This window comes from Lynx rufus, unplaced genomic scaffold, assembly GCF_022079265.1.
Source record: "Lynx rufus isolate CCGP_SWC_20201006 ecotype Redwood Valley unplaced genomic scaffold, mLynRuf1.p SCAF_53, whole genome shotgun sequence".
Taxonomy (NCBI): Eukaryota; Metazoa; Chordata; class Mammalia; order Carnivora; family Felidae; genus Lynx; species Lynx rufus.
In genome coordinates, this window is record NW_025814871.1 from 978,683 (window position 1) to 989,114 (window position 10,432).

Below are 10,432 nucleotides of genomic sequence, written 5' to 3' on the forward strand. Positions count from 1 at the left end.
GCCAGGGCCACACCCCTGCCCAGGGTCTGGATCTCTGGGGAGACTGAGAGATCCGATGAGATTTCTCTGCAGTCAGCAGGCCACACCCCCTGCCCTGGGGGAGCCTGGTGAGGGCGGGGGGAGCAGCCCACACCCTGCTCTGTCTGTAACTGGGGGGGGGGGGGAAGCCGTCAAAAAACAGAGCCCGAGGAGACAGACGCCGTGCCTCTTACTTTAGAGACACGGAGGCAGAGAGCCACCGGTGTGAGCACCCAACCCACGTCCACCCATCGATCCAGCCATCTATTGGGCATTCCATTCACTGGTCCATCCACCCCTCCCCCCATCCTGACACCCTTTAGTAAGCCTGCATTCTCCTCTTACCTGCCTGGACCTCTGGTGGATTAACAAGGGTGCAGCAGGACCGAGACTGGTCCTTGTGGTCTGTCCTTGTGGAGTGAACAGCCAAGTGACATTAATCAGCAAATCACTGCTAAGCGTGTAATGACAACAGTGAAAAGGAAAGAGTCCTGAACTTAGTGATCTGTGGGAATGACACAGGGGCTGCGATCTGGAGGATGAGAGCCCCAGATGAGGAGCACAGAGTTCTAGGCAGAAGGAATGGCATGTGCAAAGGCCCTGTGGTGCGTGTGGCTCCTAGCACATTTAGGGACCAGAAGGATGACCTGTGTGTGACTACAGGTGGAGCGGAGGACACAGCTTGTTCGAGGCCTCACCGCCGGGGGGTAGCAGAGCTGGGGTTCGCACCCCATCACCTCCTCGTCCTGCTCTCTGCGCTGGAAAAGCCAGGTCTGGGGTGCACACACAGTGACGGGAGCTGTGAGCCTAGCTTCAGCTGGGTCCCCCACACGTCTCTTGTGCCATTCTACCTTCAATTATTCAACAGATGCTCCTTGAGCCAGCCTCACCCTCAGGGAGTCTTGGGGTGGGAGGCAGCCACCGTGTCAACTCAGACTGGTTGCTTCCCTTCCCTGAACTGCGTACCCTGTGGAATTGGGCTGCCCCGTGTGCCTCAGCTTCCTTACCTGGAAACTGGGCGTGGTGGCCCTCCCCCACAGAGAGCTAACCTCTGCCTTGTTGGGTCGGGGTCTCTCCTGGGAGCTTGCAGACGGGCCTTCCTTTTCCAGGGGAGGAGACAGAGCTCAGAGGAGCAGCTGTTGCCACAGCTGTGTGGGTACAAGGTGGCCCTCTGGACTGGAGCTTCCTTCTTTGAGGCCCCTCCCTGTGCTTCTCCCAAGACCTGTCTGCGGTGGCGGTGGGGGGCGGCCTATGACTCAGGCTAGCTCCTGGGAAGCACCCTGTCCCTCCTCCTTCCCATGAGGCTAGCTCCCTGGGGGGTGGGAGTGGAAGACCAAGGCCATCCATCATGCAGTGGCATGACTCAGGTCGGGGGTGGGGGTGCTGGCCAATATCGCCTGGTCCCCCTCCCCAGCTTGGACTGGAAGCCTGCACCTCCCCATTTCTGATCCCAGGAAGGCTGCAACTTGGGGTGGGGGGGAGTCCCGGGGGGTCTGCCACGCCGGTCAGCCACAGGGCTCTGCAGAGGGGGTAGGTTTTGTCGGCTGGGAGAGGTTCTTCTGTACGGACCGCAAGCCTCACTAACCAGCAGGAAGGGCCAGCCTCCTGGCCCCCGCCCCTCCCAAGGCAGGTGTTTGGGACCTGTCCCCAGGTACCTTTTCTGTCTGGGGCTCAGTTTCCCCAGCCCCCAAAGGTGATGGGGTGGAGGCACAGGGGTGTGGCTTCGGCTGAGCTAGCAGTGGTGGGGTTCAGGTTCTGGGGTTCCCTTCGAGGCCCGGCCAGGCCTCCCACAGCTGAGCCCCTTTTCTCACCAGGAGCAACGTCCAAGAAGTGAAGGCTGGCGCTCACATCAGTGCTCTAGGCCCTGTTGTGAGCACTTTGCCTGTCAGCACCTGTCTGTCCTTGCTCTGTGGCTGTGGTGCAGGGACAGCTGTTATGCTGGTGGACAGCCGAGGAGATAGAGGCAGAGAGGTCTGGACACTTCAGGAAGTGTTGGCCTCAGGATTCGAACCCCAGATGAGCATCCCCAGTTGCTTAGCACAGGAACCGGCACAGAATAAACTCATTGCCTCCTCCCTCAACCCGACTGGGAGTAGACCTGCCCCAGCTGGGTAGGGGTGAGGGCGGAGTGAAGCCCCCAGCACGCAGCGTGGCTTGTCGGCAGAAGACCTGAGATGGTCACTCCACCTTAGTGGGCACCACTGTCCCTGTCTGTGCAACGGAGAAAGGCGGCCCGTGGCCTCTGAGGTCCTCCCTCCTGCCTGCTTCCAGAAAGAGGGCACTTCCAGGAGTCATCCCTCTTACTGTGGTGCTAGTTCATCCATCTGTCTGCCGGGTAGTTATTAAAGACCCCAGTGTCTTGGCGACAAGGCAGGGACAAGGCTGCCACACCCCTTCCTCCCTGCAGTTCCAGGCTGGCAGGGGCAACGGATGTCAAACAAGTATGCGCTCCAGGGCATTCTTCATGGTAGCTCAAGCTGCGGTTCAGTGGGCTCTGCCGGGCCGTGATGCTGGCCCAGCCCAGGCTGGCAGGCAGGGCAGGCTTCCTGGAGGCAGTGGTGAAATGACGCATTCATTGGCATCTGCCTCCCCTGTCAGACTCTGTGGTCGTGCCAGTGTTGCCCACAGCACAAAGAGGGGCCTTAATATTTGCTGAGAGAGAGCAAAGCTGAGACAGACCTTTGGCGGGGGGGGGGAGTCGTGGGCCCTGCTGAGCCTTGCTTTTCTCATCTGGACAATGGAACTCCAAAGCCCACCTCACTCCAAGGTCAGGTGGAGGCATTGGAGGGGCAGGAGTTCTGTCCGGCTCCCACCTGCCCCCCTGCACCCCCTTCTGCTGTTGAACCAGTGGTCACTCCAGACCAGCCCCAGCCGAAGCTGGGGCCACGGTGGGGCTTGGGGACACTCTTGGAACACAGGAGGCTCTGGGACAATCGTAATTTAATAAAGCCCAGGCTTTGGATCAGTCCTGGCCATACATTATCGTGCTGTCTCCTCACCCAAGACGGGTAGGCCTTAGGTTTCAGAAGGGGGCATCGAGGCTGGGAGGGAGGGCCAGGAATGAGGAAGCAGAGGTTGAGGGGAGCAGATCACAAGTCGGGAGGGGCTGGGATCCAGCAGACCTTGTGTGCTCAGGAGCTGCCAGGCCTGGGGCCCTGTCCTGGTCTCACCCCTCCTCTGTCTCTCCGTCTGTGAACAGCATGTCGGTGCTGTCCCCTCTTCCCCTGGGTCACGGTTTCCTGTTATGCGTGTGTCACAGGAACCACCGAACCCGTAACACTTCATCGGTGTCTGTCTTCTGGCATCCCTCGCACTGGGACGCATCGGAAAGCTGGACATTGTGCCCATGCATCACAGTCGCGTCCCCAGCACCCAGACTGCTGCCCGCCCGGCGTCCACCAGCTGCTCAATAAACATTTGTTCTCGAAATGAAGGCCGCTTCTTGCACGGCTGCAAGGTGCGGACGCCCGCCCGTTTACTGGGGAGGAGCGCGTCTCAGCGGCCATGTCCTTATTTCCAGAAGGAAACCCTCACTTCCCCTGCACAGACCGACCGGGTTCTGGTGAATCCTTGGGGGCCGGCGGGGACACCTTCAGCCGCACTTTTTTTTTAATGTTTATTCATTTTTGAGAGAGAGAGAGAGACAGCACGAGTAGGGGAGGGGCAGAGAGCGAGAGGGAGACACAGAATCCGAAGCAGCCTCCAGGTTCCCAGCGGTCAGCCCAGAGCCCCACGCGGGGCTCGAACCCACCAACCGTGAGATCATGACCCGAGCGGAAGTCGCAGGCTCAACCGACTGCGCCCCCCCAGGCGCCCCAATTGTTGCCATTACTGTACTCATCGCGTGAGACGGGAAGGGCCTGTCTCTGGAGCCCCGGCCCACGGCTGGTGCGGGTCTGTGTCCCGCCCAGGTGAGCTGAGGCAGGGGCTTGGGGCCTCCGGGGGCCCTACAGCGCGGATCCGCAGGCACAAGAGCTACGACTGGCCTTCGACGAGGCGCAACCACCTGCTTGCCTCCCATCGACCCCCACCAGGCCCCTGGGGCCTGGGTCTGGGGGCGGGGCGGGGCGGGGGCCCCTAGGGCCTGGGGGCGGGGCGGGGGCTGCGCGTGCGGCTGTACTAGGAGGAATACGGCGGCGCGGCGGCCGGGCTGGGCGGTTTCCCGCCGCCGCCGCCGGTGAATGAGTCCCTGCTGCGCTGCCGCCGCCGCCCGAGCTGGAGCTGCGACCGCGTCCCCCCGCGGGCCCCGACCCCTTCGCGCTGCGACTCCGGCGTGCCCGCGGGACAGCCTCCAGCCTCGGGTCACCACCCCGGGGCAGGTGAGTGTGGGGACCCCGCCACGGTCCGCGGGGGTCTGCTAGGACCCCCGCCCCCACCCCAAGCTGAGTCTGGCGGGGGGGGGGCGGGGAGACACGCGGGAGGGGTCAGCTCGCTGCGCCTTCAGTCCTCCGACTGACCTCCTCTCCCTGCCCAGACCCTGGTGCCTGGACCCTCAGTCCTGGGCAAAGCCACAGGTGGGTGGGAGCTTGGCGGGGGGTGGGAGGGGGGACGGGGGGGGGCGGAGCGGGGACATCCTGGGGATCCGCGCATACCAGGGGTGCCTTCCCTTTGGACTGAGCACAGACCCTTTAGCAAGCGCTTTGAGATCCTCAAGACGGGGTGGGGGCGGGAGAGGGGTCGCTGTCCCCTGGGAGCTTCCCAAGAGTCGAACGTCGCCCCCACCTCCCTCGCTTCGCCTTGGTTCTGGGAAGTTAAGCTCGATCTCCCTGGGGAGGGAGGACGGGGGAGAGGTGATGCGCTCTGAGTGATCCTGCGCAACCCCCCTTGGCCGGGACCTGCCCCTGTGGCTCCCCTACACTGGCGTCGGGAGCCCCTGTTCCCTTCTCCCAGGGCCTGGGATGCAGCTCCTGACCCCGCTTGTCCTCTCAGACTCTGCAGAGCTCTTCCTGGCCTCCCCTCTGCCTGCCCCCATGAAGAAAACCAACGTGTGGTTCCTGGAGCGTCTCCGGGGGTCCGGAGAAAACGCCAGCCCTGGGAGTGAGGCAGGGGACAGGGGATCCAAGGGACCCCTGTACAGCAATGTGCTCACACCCGACAAGATCCCTGACTTCTTCATACCCCCCAAGCTGCCCGCTGGCCCCACAGATCCCGAGGCGCAGGCAGAGCTGGGCCCCGCCACCTCCGATCAGAACCTGGCCTCGGGGACACCCCGCCGAGCCCCCCGGAGTCCCCGGCTGTCTGCCAAGCTGCCGGCTGAGAGCAAGAGCCTGCTGAAGGCAGCCACCCGGCACGTGATCCAGATTGAGAGTGCGGAGGACTGGCCAGCGGAGGAGGCTGCCACCAACGCAGACCCCCAGGCCCAGGGCGCCATGTCCCTGCCCTCTGTGCCCAAAGCCCAGACGTCCTATGGCTTTGCCACACTGGCAGAGAGCCCCCACACGCGGCGCAAGGAGTCCCTGTTCCACAGCGAGCATGGAGCCCTGGCTCAGGTGGGGTCCCCAGGTGCCGGGCGCCGTCGGGGGGCCCCCAAGGCCAATGGGGGAGATGGGGTGCCCAGGGAGGCTGGTGGGGCCCTCATGAGCCCCAGTCGCTACTTCAGCGGTGGGGAGAGTGATACTGGGTCCTCGGCCGAGTCCTCCCCATTCGGGTCCCCTCTGCTCTCTCGCTCTGTGTCACTGCTGAAAGGCTTTGCCCAGGACAGCCAGGCCAAAGTGAGCCAGCTCAAGCACTCGGCGGGCCGCCACGGCTCTCTGTCTGCTGAGGACAGTGCACCAGACGCGAGCCCGGGGGCTCGGCGCCGTTTGACCCGCAGGGCCACCCCGGAGCCGGGCCCTGAGACTGGCCAGGCGCCCCGGGCGGAGCACGCCGTCCGGATGGGCCCTCGGGGCAGCGTCAGGCTGCTGGCAGAGTATGAGGCGGCCCAGGCCCGCCTGCGGGTGCGCCTGCTGGCTGCCGAGGGCCTCTATGACCGCCTGTGTGACGCCCGGAGCATCAACTGCTGTGTGGGCCTGTGCCTGGTCCCCGGCAAGCTGCAGAAGCAGCGCAGCACCATCATCAAGAACAGCCGCCACCCCGTCTTCAACGAGGACTTCTTTTTCGACGGCCTGGGGCCGGCCAGTGTCCGGAAGCTGGCCCTCCGGATCAAGGTGGTCAACAAGGGTGGCAGCCTCAAGCGGGACACGCTGCTCGGGGAGAAGGAGCTGCCCCTGGCCTCCCTGCTGCCTTTCCTGTAAAGGCCCCTCCCTGCCTCCCTGCGGAGGGTAGGGTGCGGGGGGGGGGGGGGAAGACCCCACCCCACCCCACCCCACCCCACCTGGGTCCCCATGGGCGGGAGGCCGCGTGGCCAGGCCGGTGGGGGGCGGGGGCTGCGGTGTGGCGTGTTCAAGCTCAGACTGGGGCTGCAGTCGATGCCGGGGGTGGCCAGGATACTATTTTTCACGGATTCATTTCTTTTTTTGGAAGAGGAAGAGAGGGGGCTGCCAGCAAAGAGAAAGGGACACTTGGCAGGGCTGAGCGTCCCCCCTCCCGACCCCCCCGTGCCCCAAGTTCTGCGCGGCCTTACCCCTTCAAGAGTTCTGGAAAGGGGTTCTCAGGGTGGGGTGTGGGGGGCCGGAACCCGTTCCTGGAGGCAGCTGGTGTGGATCACAGGCCTAGAGGTGACCAGTCCTGAGGCTGAGGCCCCTCTTTCCCTTGGTCGGATGGGAGTTCTCCCGGCCCGGCCCATGAGACACCCCCTCCCCCGCCAGAGAGCAGTAGCAGGCCTGGGATCTGCCAACAGCACCCACAGGGCCCCAGAGCCAGAGCCCGCCGGGGAGCAGGGTGCCACGTGCGGTCTGAGAGCCACGACCTGGCAAAAGACAGGCGGAGAAGGGGGCCCGGACGCAGAGGAAGCCCCAGCAGGGGTGGTGGAAAGCAGACAGCTCTCCTGTGTGCTGTCTTCCTCCAGCGCCTTCCCTGGCCCGGCTCACCTCACCTGAGACCCTGCTGGGACATCCGGAGCCTGCTTCCCCAGGAGGGGCTGCTCAGAACAGACCCCGAGAGCAGCCTCCCGGCCCCCCGGCCCCCTCCTCCCTGCCCCTCTGGGGCTGGGAGCTGCCACCCTGCCGGCTTCCTGCGCGGCACCCTTGGCAGCTGGACACCGGGGACTGATGGCTGGATTTTACGCCACGTGGTAAATGATTGTGGTTAGTGTGGGTGGGACGGAGGGATGAAGCTGGCAGGCCAGGAGTACCCTGCTTGTGCCCCTTCATGCCGCTAGGCCGCTGCATGGATTTAAGTGTTGTGTCAGTACGTGGGTCCTTGAATGACGTTTGCAGACAGTTTCTGGCCTAACAGGACAGAAACAGTATGGTTTGAAGCAGGGGCCTCTCCTAGCCCACCTGGTGGGCACCCTTGGACCAGGGCAGACCAGGATGGGGGCACCCCTCCCCATCCAAACACTGTCTCTCCTAAGTAGGTTCCCAAATCCCACTGGGGAAGGGGCGGAGGACCCTTCCCCCATAGCCTGGGAAAGCACTTGGTCCCCTTTGCACTTTGGGGAGAATTTGGGGCCCTTGGAGCTGAGGTCCCTTGCTGTGCCCCCCTTGCCCCTACCTCTGTCCTAGGCCTGCTCCTTCATGCTCCCTGCTGCTAGTGTCAGAGGGGCTCCCCTTTACTCTGGAACCTGGGGACCACCCAGCACCAGGCTTGTGGGCTGGAACAGGCAGACAGAGGACCCTGCATTGAGTCAGATGCTTGGGGCTTCCACTATCTCCCTTCCCTCTGACCCCGACCTCTCATCCCTGCTTTCCGTCTGTGGGGGCGGGGTGTTTTATACACCCCTGCACTATTCGATATCTTTGTGTTCCGTGTCGACTGTGGGTAAATCTTCAAGACACCCTCCCCCAAGTGTGTTTGTTTATAAATGCTGTTTTTAGTGCAATAAAGGTGTTTCGGGAGTGCGGGGGTGGAGATCTGCTTGTTTAGTAACGAGAGGAATTTTGCCTTGAGTTCCAGGGAGGGTCGGTGGAGTTTTCTCAGCCCTTTGGATCCTCTGGGACTGTCTGCTGCTTGTGGGGGAGGCGGGAATGCCGCAGAGCAATGGCCCTGGGGATCCCCAGGCCCTCTCGCAGTCACAGCAGGTCAGTGAGCAGGGTCCTGTTTTCGTCCCCCATCTGCACACATGACATCCCACCTCACAGGCCAGGCTGGGGACCTTCAGTAAGCTGCCTGTGGCAGCCCAGCTAATGAGAGCCAGGACGGGAACCCACTGTGGCCACCAGAAGGATGCCCGGGCCTGCCACTTCCAGGCTATGGAGCAAACTGGACTGAGGTGTCATCACCGATAAGGACCCCCCCTCAGATGCCATGAGCTGCCAAGGCAGGAATGCCCCCGCTGACGCAGCCCTCACTCTCAAGCCCTAGGCCTTGAGGTCAGACAGGAATAGAAAGCCAGCATTTCAGCCAGGAGGCCACCCCCACCCTTGTCATGCCACCTGGAGATGCCCCGGGCCAGGGCGGCAGGAACAGCCCGGGCTGTAGGCCATTCACATCGATGCTGTGCCCTCAGCCTCGAATGCCTCCCAGCCCCCAACTTCTCCACTTTCAGGCTTCAGCTGAGATGGTGCCTCCTCCAGGAGGCCTTCCGGGTCCTCTTGGCTGGGAAGGGGGGCTTTTCTCAGTATGTCCTACATCCGACCTCGGCTCACATGCTGCATGGGGTCCTGTCTGTCTCCGACTCCAGGGTCGGGACAGGTTCATCTCGGTGAGTGGTGTCTTCAGGTCCAAAACCATGCTGGGCTCCCAAGAGGTGCCCGACCGGCGACTGATGAATAATTGGAAAGCCACAGCTTGACCCCCACGTCTGTGCTCCTGCAGGGTAGCTGGGGAACAGGGAAGCCGGCAGTGAAGGGGCGCCCGCCCTTCACCCCAGCTTGGCTCTCACCAAGGAGCTGAGTTGGCATGAGATGTGGAGAACCCTTGTCCCGTCAAGGCGTGATGGGAGGTGGCATCCATGACCCGGGGGACGTGTGGGAGCTCCTGTCACAGAACGCCGGGGGTCGGAGGTGGGGCATCACGAGGAGGAGAGCAGGTCAGTCTCGGGGAGTGTGGGAGCTGGGCTGACGTGGGCTCCGTTTACTCCAGACTTGCTCCGTCTGATGTGGGGGCGGGGGGACCGGTCCAGAGAATGGAAGCAGGTCAGCTGCATTTCCAGTGACCTGCTCAACAAGGGTGTGCTTCCTCCTCAACACCAGTTCTGGGACAGAGTCACTGCCTGCAGTCGAGGGGGCACGGCTGAGCCCTGGGGGTGCTTCCCTGCCACCCCTTCCTCCACAAAGCCTGTGTGGGGCCTGCCCACCCCCACCCGGCACAGCCAGTGTCCTTGTAGAAGTGGTGGGACTGAGCGGCCCCACCAGGCCCGGTGGTGGGCTGTGGGGACAGCAAACACATCTGAGTGTTCAGTCTTTCTGCCTGAAGGGGGCGTTAGCTGAGCTCCCGGGGTATGCTGGGAACAAGGCCACCACATCCCGGCCGGGAAGCTGCGTGTCGCAGACCAGAGGCGAGGATCCGGGTGTGGCCCTACTGTGTGCCGCTCCTGCGCCCTGGGTGCCTGCAGTTGTCTGCTGGGCTCTTCCCCTGGCACCCACTTCTCAGCAGAGAAACGAGGGCGCAGGGAGCCCGGGAAGGAGCTGGCCTTGAACCCATGTGCGTGGCCAAGGGCTGGATTGGATCCCCCCCCCCCCCGACCGCTGGCTCAGAGCTGGGGTCCACTAGGACCCGCCCCCCCGACCCAACACCAGAGCTGGTTTCCTCCGGGATTCTTGAGCAGACTGTGAGTGCCCTGTGCCCCAGTTCAGGGCCCCGTCTCCTGGTCTGAACCCAGGCCTGGCTCCGTTCTCCCCTCTCACCCTCACGGGGCCCGGACTGTCAGGCCCACCGCGAAACCACCAGGAGCCTTTGTGCGGAGCTGGGGTCCTGAGCAGCCTTCCACCTGCTGACAGCCCGCCAGACGAGCCGCACTAATGAGGCCTGGTCCGGCACGGTTGGTCCCAGGATGTGTTGCCAGGGCAACCGGGCGCCTTCTTGCCTCTTCCCCACTAGCCACTCGTTGCCGGCAGCCTGTGTGCTGTGTGTGTGTGTGTGCGTGCGCAGGTGTGTGCTGGGCGTGTGCGCATGGGCGTCTGTGCACATGTTCACTCTGTGGGCGTGTTAGTGTGGCCACATGCCTGCTGCGTGCACAGGACACAGTGCAGGGGCAAGTGCAGGAGCGCGCGTGTGTTCGAACGTGTGCACCTGCTGCCCTCGCACCTGCACGGGCTGTGTGTGTGCTTCTCTGTGCACGCACCGTGTGCACGTGTCACCATGTAGTGTGCGTGTGCTGTGGCTGCCCCATGCCTCACGACACTCAAGAGGACGTGCCCAGATGGGACCAGCA

General features: G+C 63.5%; 1 protein-coding gene across 1 annotated transcript; it reads left to right on the forward strand.

Moving 5' to 3' along the window:
- Positions 1 to 4,199: 4,199 nt before the first annotated feature.
- On the forward strand, positions 4,200 to 6,251 carry C2CD4C (C2 calcium dependent domain containing 4C). Its single transcript, XM_047100759.1, has 2 exons — positions 4,200 to 4,337; positions 4,948 to 6,251. The coding sequence occupies exon 2, from the start codon at positions 4,989 to 4,991 to the stop codon at positions 6,249 to 6,251; it is 1,263 nt and encodes a 420-aa protein (XP_046956715.1). The 5' UTR covers positions 4,200 to 4,337; positions 4,948 to 4,988.
- Positions 6,252 to 10,432: the final 4,181 nt, after the last annotated feature.

Bases quoted from the DNA above. Each gene is read 5' to 3' on its own strand.
- C2CD4C (XM_047100759.1), top strand. From the start codon at position 4,989: ATGAAGAAAACCAACGTGTGGTTCCTGGAGCGTCTCCGGGGGTCCGGA.